Genomic DNA, 17,996 nt, shown 5'->3' on the forward strand with positions numbered 1-17,996 from the left:
TGTCCAAGCACCTCTTCCCCCTGAGGGACCACACGCACACAAGCATGGTATAGAGTAGAGTTTATTCAGGCTAGAAGTTGGGAGTTAGTGGTAGAGAAAGGCAGAGAGGGGGGGGGGAGAGAGAGAGAGAGAGAGAGAGAGAGAGAGAGAGAGAGAGAGAGAGAAAGAGAGAAGTGGAGGGTGGCCATAACCACGTGGAGAGAGGGGGAGGAGAGGAGAGCCCAAGGGGCAGAGAGGTGAGAGTAGGATGAAGGAGAGCGATGAGAGAGAGAGAGAGAGAGAGAGAGAGAGAGAGAGAAGGGGCAAGTAGCCCCTTTTATAGTGGGCCAGGTCTATGGGGCGGGGCATACCTGGCTGTTGCCAGGTAAGTGTGGGGTGGAGCTTAGACAGAATAGCAACACTTGTCGTCTCTATGAACTGTCACCCCGAAAACCCTATTTTTAGGTTTTAAATTTACAACTGTTTTCAAGTAATGGGGGATAAGACATGAAAATAGGTGTGTAGGTGAGCACCCTCGTGAAGCGTGCGTCTGTTAACAATCCTGCCTGGTTCATTCTGAGCTGCAGAACTAAAGATGGCTGTGTGTTTTCACCTCAGGTTCGGAAGCACGTGAACGATCTCTACGAGGATCTGAGGGACGGGCACAATTTGATCTCCCTCCTGGAGGTTCTATCCGGAGACACCCTGGTAAGTCGGAGGTTTCCCAATTCATTTCGTTGAGCATATGATTCTGTGCACACGTGACCAGGACATCTGCAGTACAGATGTTAGGCTTCTGAAGCGTCCGCTCTTCCAAACATGAGTTCAGCCACAAGAGTCAGTTCTGACCGGTTGCTTCCGCATCCATCTTCACCGTGACGTGAGCAGAGACCTGCAGATGCCTGCTTCCGAGATAGGCTCTATAATTAACATACTATTTTTCTTTCTGCTTCTTCTTTTTATTTTTTCAAACCTTTGGGTTGTTTTGTATTGACTTAAAATCAGTCAGATGCACTGTATCACCATACACGGGAAGACTCATGCCTACCAAGGGAGCACGGAGCCCTTTTGAGAGTTGGGCTAAGCCAGGCATCTCCTCCCTCCCTCCGTGTGACCACTGCTCCGTTGCTCGGTGACCTCCCTCACTGCATTCCTTCCGCTCATGCTCTTGTTTTCATTCCCGGTCTGTCTGTCTGTCTGTCTGTCTGTCTGTCTGTCTCCTTGCTGTCCTGTCTTCTGTCTGTTATATTCATTAGCCGAGGGAGCGAGACTTTTTGAAGACCTTACGGTTGGTGAGTGCAACAGCAGCATGCGAGTGTGAACAGCATGAGGAGGTGGAGGATGAGGACAAGGGGGTAGGTGTCACCCCCGTAACTCACTAACCTAGCAGGCGTGTGCGGCAGGGTGTGCAGGCGTGTGCAGTGCTAACCCCGCAGGCCGGTAACTCTCGGGCTCAAACGAAAAGACCACCCAGGCAGGGCGAGCGACAGGCACGTTCACAAACTGGGCAGAGGAGATGTTTTTCTCTTTAAATTTACGTCACAGCTGAAATGCCAAACATGTTTATACGTTACTGTGCCCTGCTATTTTAGAGTTTTTTACGGTCCGCAGGATCTCCTGATAACCAGTATACTAATTTTTATGCACATTTGTTCCCTTCTAGAATTGACGTTTCAAATAGGACAGCCTATTGCCCTTCTGGGGGGAGGGAGGCACACACAGGTGCTCACAGGTTCCTTTAAATCAAACTTCCTGGCATAGGTGGCTGTTCTTTATCTGTGGGGCGCAGAAGGGGACAGGACTTTGTGTCCCACAGAATGCAGAGGGCATTCTCTAACACTTAGCTGACCAGTCAGCCGCCTTTGCAGAGACACGAGCCTCCCTGACCATCGCATCCCACCATCGGATTGCCTTGGGAGCTGTGCTTTTATAGAGGCACCTGGAGAGCTTCCAGCTGCAGCTCCAGCCTGATACCAGGCTTCCCTTTCCCTTTGTGCTGTGCTATCTTTTTATCTTGCCACCTTGGATGTCAACAGCTCATAGTTAAGAGGGAGGGAGTCAGTATCCTCTGCCATTTTTTTTTTCTCTTAGACTGTTTCATGGGGGAAATTCCAGCCCTGATCCTTTCCCCCTTCTGCTAATGTGGAAAATGGCAGCAGAGAAAATAATTGTGATTTGACACTTTTCCCGAGGCTTAGGAAAACAGTCACATCCAATGTAAGACAAGAGTACACGCAGTGCTTTTTGCCTGTGTTAGATCCAGCTCCCTGCAGAGACTGGATGCAGTGAGACACAGAGGAAGTGTATTGCGTAGTGTGAGTTGCTTTCCCTCTCCTCCATCACTGCTGAGTAAACCTCTGTCTCTCTCCTTAGTGTGTGTTCTTTCTTTAATGTACTAATTGCATGCTCTTTTACCTCATTTTTCATAAATTCATGAATACAGTTAGAAAACCTGCCTTGCTGATAGTGTATATTAAGAAGTAAAATAGAGAATTCTGATTATCTTTGTGGATTCATAGCTAAGCACCAGTTGGCCGGGATTGTTGTGTTAGCGAACGCTAGACGTCCCTGTGCTCTGTGGCTTTCCTTTTGTTTAAATGAAGCACCTGGAATAAAGCATATGTTCAAAATATGTTTAGAAAAAGATCCCTCGTTCTTGAAATTCAGTCCCAGATAACAGAAGAGTTAAAAGCCTCTTTAAAAAAAATTGTTGTGCCTACCGAACAAATAGTTTAAAAAAGTAAGATAAGCAGAAAGTATCTTTGAATTAGCATGGTCAGTGGTGTTACAGACTGTAGTATTTTCACACCTTCCATTTTCTATCCTTAGCCCCGAGAGAAGGGTCGGATGCGCTTTCATAGGCTACAGAATGTACAGATTGCACTCGACTACTTGAAAAGACGCCAGGTATGATATTTTTCAGACTCTAACGTAAGTGATTACCTAAGGCTGCCTAGGAATGGGCCAGGGGATGTAAAGGGTTAACTGGGTCTGCCCTGTGTCAGTTGTCATGCGCCATCACCGAGGCAAATATTTAACAGTGTTTTTGAACTCCTGTTGCCCAGAAAAGGAAGTCATGCTAGGCGTGACCTCAGAAAACCAGAGACTAAGAGTGTCTATGTCACTGGCGGAATGCAGATGCATCTGCCTAAGCAGGTAGACCTTTGAATAGCAACAGTGTGTCAAGAATGTGGGAGTGGGGGTGGGGGATGGAGGGTGGGAGGAGGGGAGGGGTGGAGGGAGGAGCACCACAGCTCTCGGTAGGGGTGAGACAGCAGTTAGCACTTTGCACCAAATTTATTATTAGATGTTTTCATAGTTCACACCCTCCTTCTAGAAAGCAAGCTAACCAGGTTCTTACTCCTGGCCTACCAGTCTGCTGTTTGTCATAAGTAGATAACCGGCTTGGTCCGCTTCGTGCGGCTTTCATACTTTATAATGTATAAAGAACAGAATTCACCCCTTGTGGTCTGGAGGCTGAAAATTGGAGATAGTAACCCTCAGGATCTGGCTAGGGCAGCCTGTGTTCTCACATGACAAGGGACAGGGGTGGCAAAGTGTTCTCCTTGCTCTATCATGCTCCCCGAAATAAGAAACCGAAAATGTCCAATGTGATGATATAACTCGATATTCACTTCAGGTTCTCAGTTCTTTGTAGAAGTGAGTGTTTGAGACCATTGGTCGGAGCTCAGCAGTTGATAAGCTTCGGTTCTGAGGACTGCGCTAATCTTTGGTGTTGGCTCAACTTCTAGAGGCCTAGTGATTTAAATAACGCATGGTAGAAATACCTATGATAGAAAATAAAATTTCTCTGTAGTAGATCTACAAGTTGTCAAACTCGATTCATTTCCTGCTAGATTATAAGAGTAAAGTAAGTTCATTTCAAAAGAAGATTGTCCCTTAATTTTAAGATCATAAATATTTATCTAGGCCCCATCTTCCTATTTTTAACAAATGGTCACTTTTGGTATTTGCTCTAGAAGAGAGAACCCCAGCAGTTCCCAGTTTGTGTTCAGATGTGTTCGTCATCTCGAGCGCTGAAGGGAAGGCCGAGGCGGCGGCGACCTTTGCAGTCCTCAGCATTTCCTTTGTAGGCACCTGGTTTGTAATAATCACTGCTTCTCTCTCTTTCACCCACAAACAGGTGAAGTTAGTGAATATCAGAAATGATGACATAACAGATGGAAATCCTAAGCTGACTTTGGGGTTAATATGGACAATAATTCTGCACTTTCAGGTGAGTCCACTTCATTGCTGTCCTTACACCCTGCGGCTGGTTTTCGGGTGGTCCGTGAGAAGGGGTTTGGCATCCTTTGAATGATAATGAATTTCAGGGTAATTTCATAACAGTACATCAGTCTTGCTAATAACTCTGTGAGGCTGGCCTCCTATCTCCTGGTCTCCGAGAGCTTCTGTATCTGCCTTTCAAGGCCTTCTGTTGAAATCTTAGAGTTGAGAGGCAGAGCTTTTGCTTTCCTAAATGCAGACATGTTTCTTTTGTGCTTTGGGCAGTATTTCTTGTTTTAGCCATTTAAAGATTTTACAACCCCAAATCCTTATTTAAAGTAATTTTATCCTTATGGTAAATAAATTTCCTTCGGTAGACACTAGAGGGCAGTAGGTGTTCTCTACAGAGCCAGATTAGAAGAGCAGTCCCACAAAGGGCTGTGCTTTATGTAGATCTGAGGACAGTGATTGCATTTCATAAGAAATCTGTAATTTGATATATGTGATTCCTCTTTGTAACTTGCTTTAATTTGATAACTGCTCATAGTCTCACAAAATTTTGTAAGACCCTCAGTAGTAGTGGCTTGTCAGATCTTGAAGGAAGGAAATAAAGGGCTTACCTTCAGAAAGGAAGCGAGGATTTAAATTCAATCTTTTTCTAAAAAAAGGAGGCAGGGGGAGTAAAACCTATGAAAGTAATACTGGAAAAATAAAGGTTTTTTATGGGAACAGGATCTGAGCACTATGAAATGGTCTAGAGAGGAAGACTCCTAGGAGGGTGACTGGGGAGCCGCAGGGCCCAATGGGCAGCTAGCTGGACAGTCCCAGAAGGAGGGAATTGGAGGGAGCTGGGTAAGTGGAGGCACGGTCTTAAGCAGCCTGCCTATAGGACTGGTGATGAAGGGGTGTCCAGTCAGCTGTGCTGCTGAAGTCAGAGCGACTTCAAGCCAAGACTCCACAGCAGTAAGGTCATTACTAGATGACCCCAGCCAGGGAAGACCTAAGAGACCACAGCATTAAACCCAGGCGTGTAGGGCTTGCTTGTGGACAGAAGCAGCCATTTTACCCCAACTGTATGAAATCTAAGTAGAAATGATCCAGACATTATATTCACGCAGACTGTCTCAGTTGTACTAGACTTCTGTGGATTAGGTCCAATGCTTTTTAAATTAGGGCTGAAACTACAAGGACTCCAGATAGGAAAGTCTGAGGCCCTCCCTGGAGGGAGCTGCCTTCCACACACAGCTGCTGAGAAGGCTTGTGTCTGGAGTTTAAGTGGAGTTCACTAGGGGTCAGTTAAAGGGCTTCAGAGGAAGGAAACTGAATTTTATTCTTTGCATTTTTTACTCTTTCTCATGATGGCCACTCTAATAGGCTTGAAGAGGGAAATGTGTTTAAATAAATAAAGTCTGATGAGATGGCCCCGTAAGTAAAGGCTCATCTTGACAAATCTGAAGACTTGACTCTGATACCTGGTAGAAAGAACTGACTTTAATAAGAGGTCCCCTGACCTCCATGTACATGTGTTCCCCCTCCAATAAATAAATAATAATTTTAAAATTGATAATTCTATGTCAAAAAAGATGGAATTGAGGCTGTTGTAGTGTGTGTGTGTGCCTGCATGTGTGTGTGTGTGTGTGTGTGTGTTTTGGGGGGCCAAGAAACTGAAATGATTTCAGAGGGGAGAGACATAGGCCACGTGGGGATAAACATTTTATCTAAGAGGTCATATTTTGAGGAAAAAAATAGAAGAAGAAAGTTGGCCACTGGGTATAGAAGGTCGAGGAGAGAGCTCAGGTTAAATTATAGCCTGAGGTCCGGGAGGTGGTGAGCAGGAGGTGTGCCACCGCAGGACAGGTTAGAAGGGTTAGTGAGCTGCCCTGCCCTGCCCTGCCCTGCCCTGCCCTGCCCTGTGTTCCATTCTGTTGCAGCACAGCCCTGAGATGCCAGAGGCGCAGGGAATTCTCTGTCAGAGAGAAAGGGTCCTCAGAGCATGGGGGCAGGAGCAGGTCTTGCTGTGGAAATGGAATAGGACTATTCATAGAGATGTGTAAGGCAAAGGGAAATGATTGGAACCGCGGAAGAAAAATGAGAAGGAAAAGGGTGGTCAACAGTCTGAAATGCCGGGTTGGAGAGATGGCTCAGTGGTTAAGAGCACTGACCGTGCTTCCAGAGGTCTGAGTTCAATTCCCAGCAACCACATGGTGGTTCACAACCATCTGTAATGGGATCTGATGCCCTTTCTGGTGTGTCTGAAGAGAGAGAGTGTGTACTCACATACATGAAATAAATAACTCTTTAAAAAATAAAGTCTGAAATGCTGCTGGAGATGGAAGAATATGGTCCCCAGCTACTTAACTCAGGAGAAAATAACAGCCGGGAATGTCAGTAAATGGGAATTAGAAGTAGTACAAATAGACTGGAATAGACTCTACGCTTGAGGAACTTTAATGCAAAGGGTCATTTAAGAATGACATCTTAGGTCAGCCACTGCTTCTGTCTCCACATCAGGGATCAGAGGCAGGGGGATCTACAGCTTGAATATGGTGCTTTGGGTAAAATGTATAAATGAGACAAAGCTTTTCTTGTTGCTGGGCTGATCCTGGATTAGAACTGCTGGCTGTGCCCAAGGGGGAAAGAGTGCCCACCCTCACCCAGAGTGGCACATCTTTGAGGTGCTCTATTCATTGTATGAATAAAGCAATTTTTTTTTCAGAAGAATAAGTGGTAGGTTTTTTAAATACTGCTTTTGACCATCACAGATTGGATCTGTTTTTCAGCCTGGCATTGAGAAGGTAGAAATTATATTCCTGATAGTCTCACGTCATAAACCACTGTATGCTAGATCATAATGACAAGAGCTGTGCTGCCTGTCAAAGGATTACTTAAAGTTAACGGAGCAGAGGGGGGGACATCCATCGGCAGTGGAAATACAATTCAAAGTGTCTGAAGCAAAGTTTAGTGTCTGTGCCAGACCTGGCAGGGCGTTAGAGAAGAAGGGTATAAAAGTGCCAGTTACCAGGCAGATTCAGAAGCCGAGCCATTTCTGGAAGGGAACAGGGCATGTGACCTAACCTTGGACAGTTGCTTAGTTTGGCAGGGCCCGGGGGGAAGGGTGGAGGGTGGGCCCACCCTGGCCGCTTCATCACCCAGCATATACACAACAGCCACTCCACATTTAAAGGATGTTTTGTTGTCTTTGAAGGCATTGAAAACTTAAGAACAGATGAGCCCAAGACTTTTTCCCCTAACCTTCATCTGGGATATATCACTGGATAACATTTAATTTTCTTTTTAAATAATTAAGAAAATCCTTACAATACAGATGCGTTACAGACATCAGTGAGTCAGCTTGACCCATGACTGGATAGCCCCTCCTCCTTCTCCTCCTCCTCCTCCTCCTCCTCCTCCTCCTCCTCCTCCTCCTCCTCCTCCTCCTCCTCCTCCTCCTCCTCTTCCTCCTCCTCCTCAGTAAAACACGCAGTTCCTTTTCTGATTGTGGAAGACTACCTCAGGGAAGGCAGTTACCGACTTTCCAGCTGACTTTGGCTTGTGTGACAGTGTCTTCCCTGTCACGCTGATTTCCTTTGCACCATGTCTGTGACCCAGGGTTAGGAATACGAATGGCTCAGAGTGTCCGTATCTATACTGATTTCTTATTTTCCCACCCCAACCCTGCTAAAGCCGTTTAATATTTAACCCAAGTGCAGTTGCGGAGCATAAAGTTTAACTGCCCTAATGTATGTGTCAGAGTGTGCGCACTTCCTTAGCTAAGCGCTCCGCCTTTAAATCCCTTCACTCTGTTATTTGGTCATGTAGCAATCCTAGTGTGCAGATAATCAGAGATTTATGATTGGAACACTATTTCAAGCCATATTAAAAGCCTGGCTCTAGACATAATTAAAGGTATTTTTGGCTTTTAGTATTAATCTTCCCTTCATCCAATTGTTGAATCATATCATTATGCCACTTTTTTCTGAGTTAGTCTTAACATGAAAGACTCACAAGCTTTTCATTTATTTCTACGTGGGCCATAAAATTAGTATTTCCTTGGGAGGCTCCCTGAACTTGAGTTTGAAAGGCACTTTGAGACTGAATTTGAAGGACACTTTGCTAGTAAGTCTTTCGGCTGTGTTTACTTTTGTTTGTTTAGCTTCAGAGATTGGTGCAAATGTTGATAGTGTGTGTGTGCATTTCAGAAGGCACTGTGTTAACGGGGGGGGGGGGGCTGTGGTCTCCGGAGTGGATCTCAGGGTTTGCCGTGGAAGTTCCCTGGCGTCTGATCTGGTTGTGAGCAGTCAGTCGTGTTTGTCTGAGAGGACTGGTGGCCAGGAATGAGCCACAGTGCCTAATAAGACACAGGACCGGCTGGCAGGGAGCCACAGCATTTCTTGCAAGTGGTTTTCTCATAAGCAACATGGCTTCGGGCTGAAGAGGATGGTCACGCAGCCTGCTGGGAATTACAAGTCAGAGTGGAGAGTGTCGGGACTTGGAGGGGTCCTAGAAGCCCCGGGCTTTGAAATGAGTGAGTCCGTGGAGCCGTGAGTGCCCGGGAATCAAATGGGGAATGTGTGCGGCTGTGTGCGGGCTGAGAAAGAAGAGCAGTATTTCGATCCTGCCAAAAGTCCCTTGAGTCCCGAAAAATACTCTCCCGGAAGAAAGTATTTCAGAAGAAAGCCAGGCCAGAAAGTTGTAGGTGCCACCGAGCCGGTGCGGCAAAGCAGTGAAAGAGACCGCAAGAAGGGTGTCGTTAAGCCTGCCGGGGGACAGCCAGCTGTGTCCTCTGGGGAGCTGCTGTGGGAGCACCCTGCTGCAAGCCCAGCTCGGGAAGATGGTGTGCAGCTGGGGAAGGCAGCGGCCGCAGAGCACGGTGAACAGAAACCTCTGCCCAGCGCTGTGGACAGCTGCTCCTACCCAGTGACAGTTTCCTCTGCCCAGGGGAGAGACTCAGAAGTACAAGTTAGCGTCCCGGACAAGACGATTTCAGAAGAAGATAGCCCTCCATATTGCCCAGAGACGGAGAGACACTTAGATGATATCAACACGAAACACAGAACATTCCTGAGAAAAGACAATGTTTCCCTTTTCCAAACCGCAGCCAGCTCAAGTCCCCTTCCCTGTGTCTCAGAGAAGTCCCTCGCAAACAGTGTGCTTGTGGGAAACCTCTCAAAAAGCTGTAGCAGTGTCTGGGAACAGGACAGCGCTGAGAGAGGTCACCCTCTCTCAGCACACCGGCTTCAACTCACAAAAAGGAGGTACCATTCCCTCTCTGCTGGCGTGTCCTCAGTCTCCAAGGACATACCTGGGGATGGTAGATGCCAGGTAAGTGACACCGGGGTAAATGACTGTTCCTCCTCCTCACACCAGACTCCAGTGTCGCAGCTTCTCAAAAATGCCATCTGCACATTAGCCTGTGTCAAAGTCAAAGCGTTTTCAGATGTCAACACTGCACTTTATCTTGTGTGTTGCCCATGTCTCTTCCCCTCGCTTTAAATAGCACCTGCGTTTTATTGTTGCATAACTTGGGAAAGCACTGGTTTGATGGGACACTTAGGCTTAATGTCTTTAGTCCGTGACTCTTGATTTTTTTTTTTTTTTTGTAATAGTCTACAGAAACTTAGCTTTCTGATAGGTAAAGTTAAATTACAAAACAGTTGAATATCTCCACATGAAATCTCAGCAGAGAGTTGGGAACACAAAAATGACTAATTTTCAGATTATAGCTTGCCTAAATATGCCTATTTGATTATTGCCAGAAATATATACACTGTAGTCCCCAAATAGGTTTAATCACTGTGTCAATAGAAATATGAAGTATTTAAGGAGCATGTAGTGACCCTGGAGCACACAGTACAGTTCTCCAGTGTAGTGACCCTGTAACACACAGTACAGTCTCCACATTCTGACGGCTGTTCCATAGTCCAAGAGGCCAAATTCCAGCTATCTATCAGTTGTCAGGCATGGAACATTCACATAATTGCTTTCGGTCTTCCTGTGTGCTGAGGGCGGAGGCAAACATTAGCTGGCCCAAATTCCATGGCCCCTGGTTGACATCAGAAATTGCTGGGGCTGTATGTCACTGGGACTGGGATGTGACTCAGGCTGCCCGGAAGCTGGGCTCTTTTCCCCTGACATTGATATTTACCTTTGGACAAATTACTTATCTTTCAGATGTAATTGGATCAGTATAATTTACTTCCCTGGGAAGTGCATTACCTAAATGACTTCTCCACGTTACTAAATCAGGGCTGATTTTTTTTTTTTTTTTTTTTTGTAAGCTTTTCCTAACTGTAATCTTTTACCCAGAAAGGTCTGGATATAGATGGTGTCCGTGAAGCTCAGTTTTCTGGGCAGGTCATTGTGTCACTGGTGTGGGTCCCTGGACAGAGACCAAAGGAGATTTTCCTAGGGTACGTGTGCATAGTCATTGTTGACCTTGGAGACTGAGTCCCTGTTTGTGCACACCGCAGACCTTGCCAGCTTTCTGCCTCATGAAGTTCTGTTTATGTTTCACACTGGGTGCCTTTTAAAAGGAAAACATCCAGTAGAGGCGTTCTCTGGGTAGGTCTGGCATAAAGGCCAGTGCATAAGAAAGCAAATCAGCTGCCCGTGTTTATGAATGTCCCTTGCTTTAGTGTCTAACATATATCTCCCTTATAATTTGCCATCAAGTAAGCTCTGTGTCATTTTTCATCATGGGGAGTCATTAAAACCTGTTTCTTTAATAAGAAACCTGTTTCTGTAATTCTCATGTCAAGGGTTTTGTGATCTTTTCTACCAAATGAGTTTTGTGTGGTTTTTTTTTTTTAAGTTTTGTTGAAAAACACATGTGAAAATATCACAAGCCCGTCGTTTGGATTTGCAAAGTGACTGTGCCGCAGTGGTTGGGTGACTTACTGACAGTTGGTTTCCTAAGTGACTGCGCTGTGCTAGTGTGTAGCTGAGAGTTGGACCTGTTAAGTGACTGTGCTACAGTGGTGTGTAATATCTCCTAGATCAAAGCAGAAATAGGCAGCTATGATTTGACCTGAGTTCCTTGGCATTTTGTCTCTTTCAGTCCCAATAAAGACTGTTTATCTTGTGACACAGAAAGAGTCAGAGTCAACAGCGTGCTTGGTTGTCTGGGGTCATGGGGTCATTCTTCTTGTATCCTTACAGGTGTTCTCTCATGTCAGCTTGCTTAAATAGGTTTGATTAGAATTGTCTACCTCACTGTGTTACAGTGGACTCTTCGCTTTATGTGGATGGTTGGATGTAGGTGATAGTCCTAGCCCCTATATTAGTATTTTCCCCCTCAGAAATAGCTCGTGAAGCTACGCAGTCCCTGTCTGTCCACCTCAAGTTATTCATCACATTTGTCTCACTTGATTCCGGCTTCCTCGCTGTGCTGTACTTGGCCCTGAGGCCTTTGAAATAGAATAGGGAGCATTTCTTTGCAATCCTCTTAACCTGATGTGAACTGCCCTGGTCTTGTGACATTGGTCATTCGCAGTGCAGATGACCAGCTTGTCTCTCCTTTAATCCCTTGCGATAATATGCTGAGAGGCATTCCCGGCTAACGCTCCCCTTCCATATGCGCCCGATGAATATCTCCTGTGTATTGGGACAGGTGTCTGCATGTGAAAAGGGGCGGGTGGGTATTAGATTTGTGTGGTGATTTGAGATTGCAAAATATTTTCAGACATGTTGTCTTTGAATGACTGAGGTATTTGTATGAAATAGGACAAATAAGTGGTCCACATACAGAGTGAAGAAAAGAAAACTCACAGTAGTTGCATGATACAGTAGCTGATTTAATGGCTTGACGTCTGTTACACTGTCAGAGCTGTTCTGCCCGGGAGTGGTTGCTGATCTGCAACCCCACCCACCTATTCAGAGGAGTCAGGGCCTTTGCTTGAGCTCAGAAATCCCAGGGAATAGTCCACTAAGACCAGTAGGGATGTGGACTGCCTGTCATAGGCGCAGCAAGCCATCGCAGTACAGAGACAGAGCTGATCAGAACTCATGTGCTTATTAGTAATGCGGTTGTGTCTGTGAGTGGCCGCTGCACTTTATCTTGGGCAGCACAGTGAGGCTATTTCAAGTTCAAGCAAGTTTACTGAAGAAAACTTCTAGAAGACATGAGAACAAGAGCTGATTCTCAGAGAGTCATCTGTGAAGGATGGGGCGACCAACATAAAGACAAAAGCTCAGGTCATCCTGGTAGACAGGCTGACTTTGTGTCTGCTTTAACGGGACGCCCTGCTGTGCATGCTCTCTGTGTCCTGTGGCTTGGTACCTGCTGTGCACATTCATGTGTGTCCTGTATCCCATGACACTATACCTGCTGTGCACACTAGTGTGTGTTTGTGTGTGTGTGTCCTATTTCACATGACATGTTACCTGCTGTACACACTCGTGTGTGTGTGTGTGTGTGTGTGTGTGTATGTGTCCTGTATCGCATGACGCTGTACTTGCTGTACACACTCGTGTGAGTGTGTGTGTGTGTGTATGTATGTATGTATTTGTGTGTCCTGTATCACATGGCATTGTACCCGCTGTGCACACTTGTGTGTGTGTGTGTCCATTTGTATCACATGGATGGTACCTGCCATGCACATTCATGTCTGTGTGTCCTGTATCATACGGCATGGTACCTGCTGTACACACTCTTTGTGTGTGTGTGTGTCCATTTGTATCACATGGATGGTACCTGCCATGCACACTCATGTCTGTGTGTCCTGTATCATACGGCATGGTACCTGCTGTACACACTTTGTGTGTGTGTGTGTCCATTTGTATCACATGGATGGTACCTGCTATGCACACTCATGTCTGTGTGTCCTGTATCATACAGCATGGTACCTGCTGCACACACTCTGTGTGTGTGTGTCCATTTGTATCACAAGGATGGTACCTGCCATGCACACTCATGTCTGTGTGTCCTGTATCATACGGCATGGTACCTGCTGTACACACTCTGTGTGTGTGTGTGTGTGTCCATTTGTATCACATGGATGGTACCTGCCATGCACACTCATGTCTGTGTGTCCTGTATCATACGGCATGGTACCTGCTGTGCACACTCATGCTTATTAAACCCCCTGCCATGGGCTCTACACTCGGTCCTTAGCTTTTCACACGCATATTTTTGGTTCAGTTTCACAAAGGCCACTTCATCCCAGTCTTCTTAGGTGGACACTGACCAGACAGTTGGTTTCTCTCCTTACAGGCCATGGGCTCTCTAACCTACCCATGTGAGAATATTGTGGGAAGAGTTTTGAAAATTCAGATCCCTGTGTGTCGTTCCCAGTGACTCCAGCGTAATAAACAAAGATAGAGATAGAGCTCTACAATAGATTACCGTGGTCAGGACAGAGTACAGGTGTGTGCGTGCAAGTGGGTGCCTCTGTGTGTATCAGACTGAGTTCTTACACTCATCAGAGAGAAAGCAGTAGGACGCAGTCATTTCCACTTGTGTGATTTCCTGTTCTTTCAGAAGCCATTGGAACAGATCATGGTCTTCTATTAACCATGTTCTTCTTTGGGTCCTACTATATGCCAGGTGCTTCCCCATAAGATCATTTTCAGAAGATGCCTGAGAACTGGCTCTGGGCGAGGCTCAGGAGGTTTAAACAGACTGCTCAACTCACTTCACGTTGTCCCGAAGCTCTCCAAGCCCGATCTGTTTACCTGATCCACACCTCCTCTTCCTCCACGCCTTTCCATTTTACATTGCTGTGACTTCTTGTAAATATACACATTTCGATTTTCAGCAATTTCTTTCCCCTTCTTCCTTAGTCAAGCATTTACTGTGTATCATGTATTGGATAAAACAAAGCACTAAGTTAAGTAAAGTACCTTCTGTACCTTACAGCCCATTGTTTGCAACCTGTGGTGGGGACCAGGCTGCGAACCTTAAGTCCCATGAAACACGGTTCTGGATGGCGGTGGGGTTGGGCTTCTGTCCCACAGCCGGATGTATTAACTAAGGAAAACAATGCTTCTGTGTGTGGGACCTCCTGTCTTCAGCGAGTCAAGGACCAAAAACTAAAAATGATCAGTGTAGGTTTTGTGGAGATATTGGCAGTCTCTGGGTAGACGAAAAGGTGAGCTGTGTTTTTAAGTTAACTTTTATATTTGAGGCGTTGAAATCTTCGGAGCCATCTTAAAATATAAGAGAAACCCAGTATACTGAAATACATTTATTCATTATTTTTTTCTCTATGCTCCAGCTAACAGAATTCATACTGAGATTTAAAGACTGTTAGAAACTCAGAATATGTTTTTTTCTGTCCTATGATAGCTTGAACTCTGCATTCTGAAGCTAAAGTTCACATGTATTAGATGGTTGAGTAATTTGTTTCTTTTTGAACCATTTTATTTCTTTTTAATGTGTTTGCTGATTTTTGACTGTTTATAGTTATTTAATTAATGAAAACGTAATTACATAGAATTTAGACACCAGTGAGCTTTACAATGTCCTATATTTTAAACTCTTTGGAGGAGCTACAGAAGCCTGAAATCCCCTCTTTCTACCAAAGAAATGGGTGATTTTTGCATTTGAGCAAAAATGAGGGAATTTCCTGGAGACTTCAATTTAGCCTTGGTACTTTATTTTCAGTAAGTTGAGTTTTTTTTTTCCTACAAGCCTGATTTTTGCCAATGTTTAGATCACTTCTGTCTTTCTTTTAGCCACTTCTTTCATGTAGGTGGTTTGTAATCTTTACAGTTGCAAAATGTTTGAGCAACATTTTCACTTAAAATATTTTGTGGCACATTATGACACATTTTTTTTTTAACTTGGAAGTAGCTATCAAAAAAAAAGTGTTGATTACACTTGTTTCTGCCAAAATAGTTAGATTGTTTCTGAAAGAATTGTCTTTTGAAGCAACATCTTAACTTGAAAATATGTGCTTGTGTTGACTAAACACATTGTGGAACTAGACTGTCTGACTGCAGTTGCAAGTGGTGTGTGACTCAGAGTTTAAGCAGCGTTCCTCCTGATACACTGGCCTCAGTTTACCCTGAGATGTCTACAGAACATTATTGTCTCCTCATTTGGTACCAAAGGAAACTGATGTGGGGGATGGGTGTGTGTGTGTGTCCTGGGTAGTAACCACCATGGCGTGGCCCAGCCATCCTCTCTGGACATCCGAACCTGGGTGAAAAACGTCTTCGTTTAGAAAAAGGACCCTGGGCTGATGCTTCTCCAGCCGTGGCTTTTATTCTTAATGCTGTTTAAATTCTCACAAAGAGTGTTCTATCCTAATAACACGTGCTAAGAAATCCAGTTTCTGCTTGATGACATTTTCCGTCTAACCCCGTCTGAAGGTTTCTGTTGCTCTCATGAAGCCGGGCTATGCTGAGCAACATGGAGAGGAAAGGGCTCGTTTGGCTCAGGCTTCTACCACATCCTTCATCATTTAGAGAAGTCAGAGCATGGCCCCGGAAACAGCGGCTGCAGCAGCCGTCTGGGAGGAGCGCTGCTCACTGGCTCCCTTCTGCCCCTTTCCTATAGCACCCAGGACCTCCAGCCCAGGGGTTGCACCTCCCACAGCGAGCTGCCCCCTCCCGTATCGATCAATCATCAGTCAAGGCCGTGCCCCCACAGCCGTGCCCAAGCGCCACACACAGGCATGGTATAGAATAGAGTTTATTCAGGGTAGAGGATGGGAGTTAGTGGTATAGTGGAAGGAGAGAGAGAGAGAGAGAGAGAGAGAGAGAGAGAGAGAGAGAGAGAGAGAGAGAGAGAGAGAGAGAAGAGAAGAGAAGAGAGAAGAGAGAGAGAGAGAGAGAGAGAGAGAGAAGAGGAGGAAGAGGAGGAAGAGGAGTCGGCCATGACCACGTGGAGAGAGTGGGGAGGGGAGGAGAGCCCAAGGGGCAGAGAGGTGAGAGTGGGATGAGAGAGAGAGAGAGAGAGAGAGAGAGAGAGAGAGAGAGAGAGAGAGAGAGAGAGAGGGAAGGGGAGGGAGGGAGAGAGGGAGGGAGGGAGGAGGGGCAAGTAGCCCCTTTTATAGTGGGCTAGGTCTATGGGGCGGGGCATACCTGGCTGTTGCCAGGTAAGTGTGGGGTAGAGCTTAGACAGAATACCAACAGATGGCATTCCCCCGAGTGGCACTGCCATTTTGTCTGAATTCTGTGATTCCTTAATCTTCAGATTTACAGCCTCACCTACAACAAACAGCTTATGTTGGCTCTTCTAGTTTTTGTGCACATTGACTAGTAATCAATTTGATAAAACTGATTTTAAAAATCACGTAATTATCTTTAAATACTATTTTTAAATACTAAAAATGTACACACAAGGCTAGGATATGTAAGTCTTCTTCAAAATGCTTGCCCAATGTGAGCATGGCCTGAGCTAAGCCTCCCATACTGAAAACAAGTTAGATAAAATGTGAATAAATTTTCAGGGAGTGTTGGCGTCCACCTTGGAATGGGCTGTGCTGTGTGCATGCCATGATGGTGACAACATCGGTAAAAATAGGGTGTCCCAGCTTCCCAGTTGTCTGGTCGAGTTGACTTTGCTCAGAGGCCTTTCTCGTTCCCAGGTCCTGCTGACTCTACAGTGATAAGGTTCCTCATTTCCCAGCAAATGGGCCATTAAGCAATCAACTGAGAATCAAATTGGGGAGCTAGTCGATTTGGCAGTGGGTTTTCATTCACCTCCAGATTATGTCCTATCAAGCTTGGGAGGGCTTTCTTGTTTTTTGGTTGTTTTTTTTGTTTGTTTTGTTTTTTTGGTTTTTTTTAAATAATCGAGGTGAAGTTCAGCTTCTTTACGTGATACTGGTTGTTCTTGAGCAGCTGCAGCTTCTGCTCCGTTTGAGGCACTGACATGCGGTGGTCAGTCTGTCTGCTTTTACTAGAAAGTGGCATTGAGCATTCATTCCCACAGCGGCAAGCTTTGCAGAGATTCACATGACGGTGTGCAGTCATTCTGTCGCATGCCTGGCTCTGCCTTTCTCCCCAGTCCCACACCTTATTTAGCAGGCATCCAACGTCTGGTTTGTATTAGGCAGAATATGAAGAGTAGAAGTTACTTATAAACCTATAGGAAGAACATATGGTACTTAGAGCCAGATGCGTTCATATGATTTCATCAGCAGAGAATCAGGGGTGGAGGTCGTGGTCATGCGTACTTGGTACTAGAAATACCAGCAGAGGCTAGCTGTGGCTGTGGAATAAAGAACAAGCCAGGCATAGTGGTGCATCCTTTAATCCTAGCATTTTGGAGGCAGAGGCAGTTGGAGAGCAGTCTGGGTTAGTGTATTCTTTATTCTGCAGCCACAGCTACATAAAACAAAACAGAAACAAGAAGGAAAGAGAATACACTGTACTGCTAATGCAGGTAGGGCAAACCTCAGGATAGATGGTTATTAGCTAATCTGTAGGCAGGCTAGTAACTAGGTACTACTCTGGAAACCAGCGTCTGAGGGGGCTCTGGGAAGTGTTTGCATTTGGTGTGGGAATCCCGAAGACTCTTCTTTCTTCCATAGAATCATATCAGAGAAGGGATACATGCAGAGGGGTGGACAGCAGCCGCCACTGCACTCTCTGCGGAGCCCTGGGACGGGTTTACTCCGTGAGGAACAGATAGCACTAACTCATTGCTTCTGTGAAATCAGGGTTGTCCCGTTCGTCCACGTGTGAGCAGCGGAACGCACACAATGGTTGTCACTGTTTCTATGTCGGTAGCTCAGTGGGTCCGAACTCTCACATGTGAATGGAACTAGTTATATCTTGTGTTAACGGATTTAAGTAGAGACTGTGATTAACTTCTCATTGTTGACAGTTGAAATAGAAAA

At 45.5% G+C, this 17,996-nt stretch overlaps 1 protein-coding gene across 10 annotated transcripts in view; it reads left to right on the top strand.

Annotated features, from left to right (window-relative positions):
* Window positions 1–17,996, top strand: part of Dst (dystonin) — a 397,313-nt gene that overhangs the window by 203,339 nt on the left and 175,978 nt on the right. For 9 of the 10 annotated variants that reach the window (XM_052192861.1, XM_052192851.1, XM_052192852.1 and 6 more), the window contains 3 exons: window positions 598–687; window positions 2,809–2,886; window positions 4,124–4,216. In XM_052192861.1, coding sequence (XP_052048821.1) covers window positions 598–687; window positions 2,809–2,886; window positions 4,124–4,216 — 261 coding nt within the window. Of the gene's footprint in view, window positions 1–597; window positions 688–2,808; window positions 2,887–4,123; window positions 4,217–8,648; window positions 9,529–17,996 lie in introns of those variants that run through there. The other variant, XM_052192856.1, reaches the window with a different exon arrangement.

Source organism: Apodemus sylvaticus, chromosome 9 (genome assembly GCF_947179515.1).
Source record: "Apodemus sylvaticus chromosome 9, mApoSyl1.1, whole genome shotgun sequence".
Lineage (NCBI taxonomy): Eukaryota > Metazoa > Chordata > Mammalia > Rodentia > Muridae > Apodemus > Apodemus sylvaticus.